Genomic DNA, 13,758 nt, shown 5'->3' on the forward strand with positions numbered 1-13,758 from the left:
CTGTCTGTCTATCTCTCTATTTGTCTGTCTGTCTATCTCTCTATTTGTCTGTCTGTCTATCTCTCTATTTGTCTGTCTGTCTATCTCTCTATTTGTCTGTCTGTCTATCTCTCTATTTGTCTGTCTGTCTATCTCTCTATTTGTCTGTCTGTCTATCTCTCTATTTGTCTGTCTGTCTATCTCTCTATTTGTCTGTCTGTCTATCTCTCTATTTGTCTGTCTGTCTATCTCTCTATTTGTCTGTCTGTCTATCTCTCTATTTGTCTGTCTGTCTATCTCTCTATTTGTCTGTCTGTCTATCTCTCTATTTGTCTGTCTGTCTATCTCTCTATTTGTCTGTCTGTCTATCTCTCTATTTGTCTGTCTGTCTATCTCTCTATTTGTCTGTCTGTCTATCTCTCTATTTGTCTGTCTGTCTATCTCTCTATTTGTCTGTCTGTCTATCTCTCTATTTGTCTGTCTGTCTATCTCTCTATTTGTCTGTCTGTCTATCTCTCTATTTGTCTGTCTGTCTATCTCTCTATTTGTCTGTCTGTCTATCTCTCTATTTGTCTGTCTGTCTATCTCTCTATTTGTCTGTCTGTCTATCTCTCTATTTGTCTGTCTGTCTATCTCTCTATTTGTCTGTCTGTCTATCTCTCTATTTGTCTGTCTGTCTATCTCTCTATTTGTCTGTCTGTCTATCTCTCTATTTGTCTGTCTGTCTATCTCTCTATTTGTCTGTCTGTCTATCTCTCTATTTGTCTGTCTGTCTATCTCTCTATTTGTCTGTCTGTCTATCTCTCTATTTGTCTGTCTGTCTATCTCTCTATTTGTCTGTCTGTCTATCTCTCTATTTGTCTGTCTGTCTATCTCTCTATTTGTCTGTCTGTCTATCTCTCTATTTGTCTGTCTGTCTATCTCTCTATTTGTCTGTCTGTCTATCTCTCTATTTGTAGACAGACAGACAAACAGCGAGATAGACAGACAGACAGACAAATAGAGAGATAGACAGACAGACAAATAGAGAGATAGTCAAATGCACAGACAGACAAATAGAGAAATACTGTATACAAATAGAGAGATAGAGAGATAGACAGAGACAAATAGAGAGATATACAAATAGAAAGATAGACAGACAGACAAATAGAGAGAAAGACAGACAGACAAATATACAAATAGAGAGACAGACAGACAGACAGACAGACAGACGAATAGAGAAATACACAAACAGGCAGACAAATACAGAAATAGACAAAGACGGTGTCGATACATATGGATTCTATTCTAATTTTATTCTATTCTTTTGTATTCTATCTATCTCTTAAACATTTTCGGTCCATCACCCCTCCAGCGAAATCTAGCATCCGCGTGGTGAACGGCAATAGCAGTTGTCAGGGGCGCGTGGAGGTTCTTTACTTCACCATCTGGGGAACAGTGTGTGACGATGACTGGGACATGGATAACGCTCTGGTGGTCTGCAGACAGCTGGGATGCGGCCCACCTGTTGCAGCCAAACCTCTGGCTTACTTTGGCTACGGTTCGGGTCCCATACTGCTGGATAACGTCGACTGCCGGGGCAACGAGCAGAAACTGACAGACTGCTTCAATCTGGGCTGGGGACAGCACAACTGCGGCCATCACGAGGACGCTGGAGTTATCTGTGGACGTAAGAGAGGGCGACCACCATTACATCAATCAATGAACACACATTTACAGTTATCACGTCCTGATGAATCATATTTAAATATACTGTACTGTACATCTATATGTACTGTATATACAATATACATCTTTTTTTCAACAACGCAAATAAGCTTGTCTTTTTCTTTCAGCTCCTTTGCAGTTTGAGGAATTTGGGGGAATGGAACGAGACTTTGGAATAGGAATAACAGAGAGGATCACTACAACCACAGCTTCAACTACAACAGCAGTGGAAGGTAACAACACAGCACAGATGTGCTACACTTCAACAAAAAAAGAAAGCATCTTTGAAACATACTTTTCACACTATAATTTGGGATGCAAATGTATACGTGGCCTTTTCTTCCCTCCTCAAGGTACCACGAGACTCGTGGGGGGCCAGCATCGCTGCGAGGGCCGTGTGGAGATGTACCTGAGAGGCGAATGGGGTACCGTGTGTGATGATGCCTGGGATATTCCAGATGCTAAGGTGGTGTGTAGGCAGACGGGCTGCGGGTTGCCCAGGGACGTTCAGGTGCAGGCTTTCTTCGGGCAGGGTCGTGGCACAATCCTGCTGGACAACCTGAAATGCACCGGCACGGAAGCGAATCTCCTTCAGTGCTCTCACATAGCATGGAACGTCCACAACTGTGACCACTCGGAGGATGCCAGCGTCACGTGTGCACTCTTGTGACTCCACCCATCACAGACCCCGCCCACAATCTTCGTGGTCCAGTTTGTGTGGTCAGAGTGGATTCGTAGGGTTTTGATTCCAGGACTTGTATACATTTTTGTAAATACCAGCTCACACCAATACTGAAGAATAGATTTTACGTTTATAGAAATACATTTTGGGTGTGAAAGAAGAAATAAATTATGCTAGTCACTGTTATATAAATAACTGTTATACTAATATTAAGGATGGAAATTCTAATTATGCACTTTATAAACTATTAGAACATGTACACATAGGTGTATGAATAAAGTGAAGATATTGTAAAAACAAAGTTTTTTCCTATGAAAATAACAAGCGTCATGTACATGTCACTGATATAGAGACGGAGCACACCAAGCCATTCACACAACTCAATCTAGTGTACTGCACTGCTGGTAAATGCTTTTCTATGGTGGTAATGGTAAAAATGAGAATTGATTCTTTGTGGAGGTCTACCTGAAGTTAAGTTTGGGCCACGTAACATTTGTTTATGCTGTTGCCTCTGAAACAGTCTATAGATCAATGATTTTTATGACATAATTTTGCACTTTCTGCATTCTTTTTGGGGGGGGTTAAACATCCTGCAGATTTAGCTAAAAGAAATATAGAAAAATAAGGGAAAAGAAAAGAACAGGTTGCCTGGGTGAGCAGTAGACGTCTGACAGTGGCAAGAAAACTTCCCCGAGATGTAGGTAGGTATCATGTAGTAGAGTAAGAGATGCTAAGAAGACTTTACAGTGAGGATGCAAGTGTAAATGTGTCACTCCAAAACCAAGAAGCATGAGTGAGAATTTGGAGAGAAAATGAGACATTCTGAGTGTTGACTAGAGTAATGACTCACAGGAGGTAATTGTCGTCTAATGGTGACCTCATGCTCATCTAGTAAATTAAAACTGCTTTTGAGATTTTAAACTCAAACATCCATTATCATAAGCTGTTGAATATTTAAGTTAAGACAAAAAAATCCCACTGGCATGTTACGACAGGATTTAATAAATTACCAAAAAGCTTAAAACCTGAAACCATGTTCTCAGGACAATAGCCTGTGAAAAGGTTCATTGTGCTTTGAAAAAATCATATTTTGTATAGATTTATTTCTACATTGTTTTTTGCATCTTTGCCTTGTAAAATTCTCATTACTGCCCTTACAGAAATGGTAGCTTTTTCTCCAATGCTTTTAATGTAATACGAGTTTAAATTTAAAAGTGTTAAAATAAAATCTATTTGCTATACTTTTATCTGTCGTCACCCAACGTGGCATCACCCTACTGATGACGCAATCCAGTGAAAGCGCGTGGGGGGCAGTAGTGCCGTGGGCGGGGCGTGTCGTACCGGCACTCGCAAAAAGCACTGAGCAGCTGGGGCAAGAGGAGCTCGCGCGTCTTCCACAAACACGCACATTGATAACGCGCGCAGAAGCCTGTATTCACCGTAACAGCGAACATGGTGGACCGTGAGCAGCTGGTGCAGAAGGCCAGACTGGCGGAGCAGGCGGAGAGATATGATGATATGGCTGCCGCAATGAAATCGGTAAGTGCAACTGTTGCAATTATTCGCCAAATGCACAATTCCACTGTGATGCGTTAAAGAGGACGCACGGGTGGAGATTCTGTGTCCCCGTTAAACTAACAGTGATGTAGAGCTAATGCAACTTTCTGCAGGGCAATGTATTTTAAATGCTGCTGATCTTGGTGATGGAATCTTTTTGAAGATAGGCTACTTCGTGTCATTGATGGCACAATCCATTAGAGTGAAGGCATGTTCTTCAATGCAAGGCCTGTTTAAGCTGTTCCGCAGCCACTGACAGAATGATGAGTTCGATTATTAGTGTGCATTAATGCCATCATCATTAAACTAGAGTAAAAGAACGTTTAAATCCCGCTTCTTATATATTAACGGGAAACGGGAGTGACTGCGCACTGGGGCGGTGCCTTTCCATCTGAACAAACCGGAGAGCGTGACCATAGATGTATTTGTCATTTTTATACATGGAAACAATGATAAGACAGTTTAGATAGGAAATCTACTGAGATGTAATGATATGCATAATGATGTAAGCGTCTATGGAGACAACAGGAGGTAATGAATGCGCGGATATTTTCGATCATATCCAAGCAAATGAGCGCAGTTTCTCTACTATTATTTATTAAACGGGGGTTTATTTGTGTTATTCGTGATGGTTATGGGTTGTTAATGATGCGCAGACGCTACATTTGGCCCATCGGCGCTGCGCTCTTTGTCTCAGCAACAGTCACCAAACGCGCAGCGCTGACATTCTCCATCGGTCCATATAGAACAATTCTGTAAAAGTACAGTCATATTGCTGACATAACGCAACGAAATGACACCAGATGTTATCAAAATCACAGTCGGATTAAAGCGAACGCGTGTGGTTTTCACAAGCAGTTACGCGCACCGGCAGGTTCGCTCCTATAGGCGTGTCGCAACGTGTGCCAAGGTGCAGCGCCTGTAATGCACCATTTCGTCCTATCCATCATGCTCCATCCATTGGCATTAGATCACAAACCTCTCTTTCTATTATCTCTCAGTGACAAAACAAATAGTTGCAGTGCACACTTACGCATTTAAGACATCTACCCGTTACCTTGTTGCAAACCTGATGGCCATGCATGCATAGGGACACAGGATCATGCATAAAGCATTGATCAGTACATTTCATCGTGAGGTTTTGATTCAACTGCATTGCTCCATTTAGCTGGATGCAGTTTGGTATTAAACGTGCTCTGTCATAGTCTGATTGTGCTATCTTCTGACATCCGCTTCTGGTAAATGGCTTGTTACTGAGGGGATATGATGAGGTGTATTGCTGCACAGTGCATTTGATACACCGAACTGCCATTATAAGGCTGCTAATATTATCCCCCCTGCTAAACAACTTTCATTCTCTGACACTTACTTTGACAAATTGGTTCCTCTCCATATACATATTAGATAGGCCTACTATAAATAAGACCCACCACGTTTCTGTTGCATTTCTGAACCGGTTTCATTGATCTATACTAATAAATAATTCTGACTCACCATTAATGCCATTTGCCCTGCCCCCCGCCGGATGGATCTCTGGATCCATCTGCTCTCACAATGCCAATCAAGAATCGCTTAATTTCACCCAAATCCAACACTTAAAGGCGGGGTGTCCGATTTCTCTTAGCCGTTGTTGATGTTCAAATCACCAAAACAAACACACCCCTACCCCATCTTTCGCTTTCGTCAGCGCTCGGCTCGGCTAATGTCCTGTGCACTGTGCACCTTACTGCTGATTGGCTACAATGTTGTTTTGGTACTCGGCCCGACTCAGTTGTCTAAAGCGTAATTCGGAAATCGGTTAACCCGCCTTTAAATATTTAAAAGCTTCATGCTTGATCCCATGGAAACAGTATTGACAACATAGCCTATTTAACCTAAGCATTTTGCGTGCTTATTCACACAAAAAGAAACTTTTCCTGGATCGTCTCTTTCTCTGAGATATACCGGATGACGGATCGATGAGCCCATGAATTGATCCGCTCCTCAGCTGACCGGAAAGCCGTGCTAGATGAAAGGTCCCATTGCAGCTGAGGGGTGTGTGTTCACCCTTGTCTCTGCAGTAATGCCCAGCACCTGATGACCCAGAGCGGCCTAAGAAAGTCAACTGGAATTAAAATCAAGACACTCTTATGATGAGACAGATGCAGATGTAAAATGCTTCTTTACTGCTTATATTTCTGATCAATACTAGACACACCACTAACAATCTCATGATAACAGTGGTTGTGTTCCTAGAGAGTTTGTTTGTTCAGAAATGAGACTTTAAATCATTTGCTGTTGTATTAGTCATTTAATTAACTATAGCTTGTTTGTGGTTACGATCCCTTGGATTAACTCTCGCTTAAACCAATTACATTTATTCAGCAGAAACTAACGGCTTTCTGCTTTTATGAATCATGTAAATGTTTTTTGTTAAAAGAGAAGGCGTGATTCTATTCATTAAAATTATTTATAGATTTGTTTTTATTATTCTAACATCTATATACTATTTAAATGTAAAAGTTGAAATCCAAAATAAACGTTAATCATTATATTTCACATTCAGTGATGTACCATTTACATTTTGAAAATTAAATTTTAGAATTATAAAAAAATATTTTAAAGAATAAATAGTATGTATGTTTTTGTGGGCAAAAGAATTTACAATAACAATATTTTTGCAATATCTATTGAAATTTTCTTTAATTAATAAATACTGATAATAATTATAATAAATGTAATAATTTGACATTATTATAATAATAACGTCAAATTGATCTTTTTTTGGCTTAAAATATGAGCAAATGAAGGCAGAGAGAGTGTTTGAAACCATTGTGGCTGATAAGTCAACATTTTAGACAGGTCCTGAATTATTTACAATATTATTGAATGTGTAGTATAAACACAATCAATAATCATGGTTTATTATAACAGTTTATGTCAATACCAGTATGTTGCTACACTTCTAATCTCTTCAAAATAAAGGTGCCCAAAGGTTCTACGTCTGGCTGTACGGTTCTATAAAGAACCTCGTCACCATGACACGGAAGTAGCGATTGATCGTGACGAGTATCAGAGTGAAACGGCTTCTGAAATGACCAGAAAAAATTAGGATTCGACTTGATTTCATCTAGCGAGAACTGATTTTATAGTCACGAGCCCCGTCCTCGCGCCATTCCTCGTGACCGGAAGTAAAGAGAGGTCATTTTGAGGGGGGAGGAGGTTAACGTTTTTGATGAAAGATTATGAGGGCGCATTAATAAAAAAGTCCACTTCAATATTCCGTAAAAAATATGATTTTTCAATTTTGATGTCATGTCGTCTTTAACATCCACAAAAGGTTCTTTGCAGTGATAAAAGGTTCAACGGACTATATTAAGCTACAAAAGAAATTGTTTTTCATGAACCTTCTTTTGGGATCCAAAAATGGTTCCTTTACGACATCGCTGTGAATAACCCTCACTAGCACTTTTATTTTTAAAGGTGTAATTTATACACACACAGTGTCTGGGCTTATATATATATGTTTTGCTCATTTGGCCTTATTTTTGTATCTTATGCATCAGTAAGTTTGAGCCTCTGTTGTGTTCCAATCGCTAATATTTTAAACGATTGCAAAATTCCGCATGACAGCTGACGTACAGAGCATTGAAGAGCAAACTCACTGCCTGCGCTGTGCACCCACATCCACCTCCATCCACTGTCTTTCATCTGACATTACCATAGATGTGGCTGTAAAACAGTATCTGATGTTTATTTCACAACTGTGTGGTTATAAAGCTTTTATGCATTTTATTTTTAGCATTTTAATATTTTTAAAACATCTCCAGTCACTCTGCGATTATATAACATCAAGCTACTTTCAGCAAGAATCCCCTCTTCCACCTCAGCGACCCATCCTCCACTCCTTCCAGCATCCGCTCCATCTCCTCGTGCCTCGTGCTCCAGTTGTACCGCAGGACAAGAACGCTTTAGTCTGTACGTCAGTTCTATAATGTTCTCGGTGGATGGTTGTCCTCATGCACTCTAGAGAGTAAGAGAAGAGATGTAATCATTATCATCTTTAGTGTCAGTTCGAGAGCGACGGAGAGGTTGAGAGACAGAGGAAAGTATTCACGTCAGAACGTCTTATGACATCACAAACCGGCATGTCTCTCCACATTTATCCTGAATATTAAAAATATATCAGATCACATGAATTATGAGGTTGTGAAAGCTGTTTCAAGTTGACTTTACAATGTATAAAATGTGATTTATGAGTTGCTTTGAATAAATGACGGGCTGTAAAACAAAGAGGCACTGTGTGATCATGACAACACGATACAACACAGGTCCATTTTCCAGAAACACAACAGCGTTTAGCACGACTTCGTCAATCATTCTGCTCATCTGAACGATGGACTTTGCTAAATACATTTGAGAATAATGTAGGAAACAGGTCAATGATAATGTCAATAATGATGAGTAAAGCAGTCCTGGCCATTGACAGCCATGCAAATATATGTACCGTGGTATAAATGGTATAACAAGAGTTTTAGTAGTGGACATTTAATCACATGTTACACACATTGTTCTAAATAAAATAATTGATGCAGCAAAATCGTGGGAGGTGCGTTGTGGTTTATCTTTTCTCAAAGCATCCATATAACACAACCTGCCAGCTTACTTACCCTCACCAGAGCCATTTTCTCTACAACTTCCTTTCTTTTATATCTCGCTTCTCACCATGACCTCACTTTCTTAACCCTCCATCTGTCATCATCTACAACAACAAGGGCTCACAGTTAAAAACACGTTATGAGTTGTATGGCATTCTACACAATTCAAGTGCCCTAACATTATGTTGACTACAAAGGGCTCACAGACTGAACGAAGACACTGCCACAATTATATCTCTGTACTGTCACAGCGCTGTTGTGCAATAGTGCACACTGCGTTTAAATAGGGTGAAAAAATTCAAGAGCTTTACCACGCTTGCGTTAGATTGCGTATAACAATTTATAAAGACAAGGCAGACAAGTGCTTTAAAATGGACCAGGTCCTGTAAAAAGGGAAATATTATGACGATTGCCGTCCATTTGAAACCATAACATCCATCATAAATCAAACAGCATCATGAAGTGGATTTGTCCTCTTAAAATAAAAATAAAATAGTTCACCAAAATGTAAAAATTCTCAGTTGATTTATTTTTTGTCCAATAAAAAATGAGTATGTATAAGAGCTATTCTTTTTACATACAGCTTCACAGAATAAAAAGCTGGGGTTATTCATCACTAAAAATTGACAGTGAAGTACCACGAAGTAGTTCAGCTGTACGCAAATAAAGACACAAACGCAACAGATTTGAAGTATTTTTTTGATAAATCATGCAGGGAATGTTTTTTCTAACAAATAGTCTCAATTTTGTTCTACAAAAAAGTTGAACATACTTTTTCAATGTGCATATTGATGCACACGTGTCCGTACGGTAACGCGAATGTATCACATACACATGCTCTTGTACTCCTATTAGCCGTGTTATGAACATGTACAGTATACTTGAAAAATATGAAATATGAAAGTTTACAATACTGAGCATCTTTTAGCACTCTATAACACTCTATAAATGCTCTGCTTGATCAACAAATACCTGACAGTTTTTCATGCGTGACATCTTGATCAAGCGAAACAGCAGGTCACATCCACCCACACGCCTACACACGTGCACACACACATATTCCATCACATTCTCACACACACTAATCATCCACACATCAATAGACTTGATCCTCAAACACACACACACATAAGCAAAAAGCGTGGACATTGCTGCTGTTGCCACGGTAGCAGCAGAGATAGTCGATTGCGTCCAAACAAAGACGATTGCCCTGTTTCTATGGAAACGGAAAATTGCTCTTTACTCACCCCCCACTGTCTGCATAAGACAGTGTGTGCGCGTGTGTAAATGGTAACGTAACAACACAAGCACTGTATACATGCATCTCTGAATGTCATAGCAATAATCCCATTGTCTCCGGATGGCTCAGATAGCTTAGATAGAAACTCTGAAATGCTTCTATGAATAAATTTACTACAGCTATTTGGCAAACCACCACAGTAAAGGTTAGTTAAATTGTTCATTCGAATGCCACCATGACTCACAAACGCACAATGTGCTACCGTTGACGACATACTTGTAACCGATCAAAACTATACTACCATTAATACAGCCTTGTGTCCATAAAACCAAGATGAAATCATTCTCCATGAAGAACACCGTTATTAATGCGATCTCCTTGACTGTGAAACCTGTTTATGTCTAGAAATTGTGGTTAAGTATCATCGATGCGCAGTGGTACATAACCCATCCACGTTCTCCGTGTCTCCTAGGTAACAGAGCTGAACGAGGCCCTGTCCAATGAGGAGAGGAACCTGCTCTCCGTGGCCTACAAGAACGTGGTGGGTGCACGGCGTTCCTCCTGGCGCGTCATCTCCAGCATTGAGCAGAAGACGTCGGCCGACGGCAATGAGAAAAAGATCGAGATGGTTCGTGCCTACCGAGAGAAGATCGAGAAGGAGCTGGAGACCGTTTGCCAAGATGTGCTCAACCTCCTCGACAACTTCCTTATCAAGAACTGCAGCGACACCCAGCACGAGAGCAAAGTCTTCTACCTGAAGATGAAGGGCGACTACTACCGGTACCTGGCGGAGGTGGCCACGGGCGAGAAGAAAGCCACAGTGGTGGAGTCTTCTGAAAAGTCCTACAGCGAGGCCCACGAGATCAGCAAAGAGCACATGCAGCCCACGCATCCCATCCGCCTGGGCCTGGCGCTCAACTACTCCGTCTTCTACTACGAGATCCAGAACGCGCCCGATCAGGCATGCCATCTGGCCAAGACGGCTTTCGACGACGCCATCGCCGAACTGGACACCCTCAACGAGGACTCCTACAAAGACTCGACGCTCATCATGCAACTCCTGCGAGACAACCTGACGCTCTGGACGAGCGATCAGCAGGACGACGAGGGCGGTGAGGGCAACAACTAAACGCAGCGGAAAAGAGTAGATCTTTGAGACCCTTTCCTCTCAGCCGTAACATCACACGCGTGCTCACACAATATAGAAAAACAAAAAAACTAAGTATACGTTAAACGAAAAATTCACCGAAGGGCACATGGTGGGATCGCGTCCGCCACGTTTGCCGATGGTAAAGCAGCGCAGTTTTCTTTATTTTTCCACACGAAATTTTACGGTTGTAAGAAATTGATAGTTAAATAAAGATGGTATGCTTCTAATTTAAGAAAATATACGCAGCTTAAAAGGAAAAATTAAATGAACTATTTCTTCGGTTAGTTCTGACAACACTGAGGAAGACGATTGTCAGTCGGTCCGTCAGAAGTTGTACGAAGACGAAGGGTTACGACACACACACACACACGGCATAGAGACTGTTCTCGTAACGCGGCTGCATATATTAATGTACATTATGGCTGCACCGGGCGCGAACGATTGCGTTAATGTCTGATATACGTACGTAAAGATTCAGAATTCCACCCACTAATGTTCGTAAGTCATTTACGTCAAACTGGTTTTCTGTGCCACTTAAAAATACACGTCATCTTTAAACGACAGTATTACAGTAATGTCCATTAGGTGCGCGGCAGTAACACTGTTCGGATTTCCCCGGTTACATGTTACATGTACCTTCCTGTCAAAAAAGGAAAAATCGTCATTATTATCATTATTATCGTGGACAGTGTTTCAAAAGTTAAATACTGCGTCAAGCCTGACCCACATTGTAAAAAAATTCTGTGTCAAGAAAATAGACAAATTAAGGAAAAAATATGTACAATTTACAAAAAGAAATTAAAAATAAAATCCTGGCACTGTTAAGCTATCACCCAGATCTGTGGTTTGACACACTCGATTACAGGTACCATAGACTTTTCGTTGTTTGGTTGATTTATTTTGGCAAAACAACGTTTTTGACAGTGCACTAGAAATGGGTTTAAAACAGCTTTGAGATTTGTGATTCTTTTTTTATTATTTAATTTTCATGAAATGCACTTGCCTGTTATACTGTTTCTCAGTGTAGGACGATTACAGATAATACAATATTGTGCATGCTGGTGATGTATTTATATACCATAGCTCGACTTTATTAACTTTACAAGGTGTAGATGTTATGTATTCATATGAACAAGAAATGCCTACAATTTAATCTTTTCTATTTATTACTTTATATTGGATTGTTAAAATATGTTACGATTTTTCTTACGTTTATTGTTTCCTCGCTGAAGTTCGCTATACCAAAAACAATGTGTGTTTACCATAAATTAACCTGTTATGGGTGTTGCTCTAGTGACATGCAATTCTTGTATTTGGTTTTTAATAAACAAAAAAGGTGAAAAGACAAAAAATAATCTTAAAAAGACGAAATCACCAGTGCTCTTTAGCGTGTCTGGTGTTCATTGTAAACTGATTAATGTTGTTCTTCAAATGATTTCTCCTTTCTGTGCTATTTCTGTCCAACTCTACTGTGAGCTATTGAAGATTTGCTGTGATATCAGTTTTGGTTTTCACTCATGGTACATTAACTCTTTTTATGATTTGTATTTACTTTTGTTTTCCTCGTCTACTGGTATCTTAAATGTGAGTCATGTAGCGGATGCACATAAGAAACATAATGATGATGATAATAATGATAACTGAAAAATAAAAACATGACTGTGCTCTTCTAACCACCAGAGCTGTAGTTGTATGTGCGTGAGTAATTTCCTGTTGACATCAGATTATTAATAATACATTTAAGAATGACACATGGTTCTTCCACGCACATGATAGTGAGAAAAGAATCTGCCCGGCTGAAACTACCTACTATAGACCACCCTGTTTCCCCTCCCTTCCTGTGCCACCCTGTGCCATCAAGATACCCGAGGGCTCTGCTTAATGCCAGCATCTGCCACACAGTTAGTGCCAACAGTTCAGCTTCAGTTTAAAGTTCATTTTAGGGACTGATTTCGTTCAACTACATTTACCGACGAAACAACAGATTAGCTTTTGTTGACTTTCTGGATGCCTGTTGTCTTTGCAATGCTTAAACACATAAACCCCATGAATAAGAAGTATTATCCCATTGCTATCCTTAAAAATGATATACGTATATCTGTTTATCGGCTTAACTTACACTTCTGTTACCTTCTCTATGACTAAACGTGCTTTTACTCTGTTCTAAAGTTTGGATGCTATCTTCAATGTATCATTTATTTTTATTTTTTTATGGACTTCAGCATCATCATGCCAACAACAAAATCATTTAAAACAGAAAACAAGTAAATGTTTTTGTTTTTCATTTCTACCAGCACTTACATGGAAAAAATACTATAGTAAACTGTAGTAAAATTCCTAGATACTTTAGTGTTTTTGAACCTTACTATAGTATTCTCTATTCTGTAGTACTTTTTTCATGTGAAGCCTAAATTACATTCAAAAGCTGATTCGTAAAAAAGGCACCCTTGCAGTTTTAAACAGGTTTAAAGGTTTTAAATGTCTTCATTTTTATTCAGTGACAAAACTCTATTTCTGTAGCACGTTTCTCTTTAACAGGACGTTTAGGGTCAATTAGGGGCGGACTGGGAAGCAAAAACGGCCCTGGAGATTTCGGCCCACATCGGCCCTTCGATGAGAGTTCGATTGAATCAGCCCTCCACCATTTCTGTCGACAGGGGGGGGGGTCTGGGGGGGTGTGATTGATTTAATGATAATGAGTTAATGATCGTGTCATTGCGTTACATGTATACGTGTCCGTCTCGCTAATGCCTTCGCGTTGCGTGCATTCGCGATGATAACGTCCGCCTGTAATAGCGTCCATCAC

The 13,758-nt window shown here is 40.0% G+C and overlaps 2 protein-coding genes across 2 annotated transcripts in view; both read left to right on the top strand.

The window, feature by feature from the left end:
• LOC130568024 (scavenger receptor cysteine-rich domain-containing group B protein) overlaps positions 1–3,355 on the top strand; it is a 15,776-nt gene extending 12,421 nt beyond the window's left edge. Inside the window, exons 10-12 of the mRNA XM_057356639.1 lie at positions 1,334–1,648; positions 1,815–1,919; positions 2,040–3,355. Coding sequence (XP_057212622.1) covers positions 1,334–1,648; positions 1,815–1,919; positions 2,040–2,356 — 737 coding nt within the window. The 3' untranslated portion in view covers positions 2,357–3,355. The remainder of the gene's footprint in view (positions 1–1,333; positions 1,649–1,814; positions 1,920–2,039) is intronic.
• A 330-nt stretch (positions 3,356–3,685) lies between these two features.
• On the top strand, positions 3,686–12,633 carry ywhag1 (3-monooxygenase/tryptophan 5-monooxygenase activation protein, gamma polypeptide 1). Its single transcript, XM_057356652.1, has 2 exons — positions 3,686–3,907; positions 10,275–12,633. The coding sequence occupies exons 1-2, from the start codon at positions 3,821–3,823 to the stop codon at positions 10,929–10,931; spliced, it is 744 nt and encodes a 247-aa protein (XP_057212635.1). The 5' UTR covers positions 3,686–3,820; the 3' UTR covers positions 10,932–12,633.
• Positions 12,634–13,758: the final 1,125 nt, after the last annotated feature.

This window comes from Triplophysa rosa, linkage group LG2 (genome assembly GCF_024868665.1).
Source record: "Triplophysa rosa linkage group LG2, Trosa_1v2, whole genome shotgun sequence".
NCBI classification, from domain to species: domain Eukaryota; kingdom Metazoa; phylum Chordata; class Actinopteri; order Cypriniformes; family Nemacheilidae; genus Triplophysa; species Triplophysa rosa.

Coding starts and splice junctions, on each gene's coding strand:
- ywhag1 (XM_057356652.1), top strand. CDS start 3,821: ATGGTGGACCGTGAGCAGCTGGTGCAGAAGGCCAGACTGGCGGAGCAG. Junction 3,908..10,274: donor TGGCTGCCGCAATGAAATCG/GTAAGTGCAACT, acceptor CGTGTCTCCTAG/GTAACAGAGCTGAACGAGGC.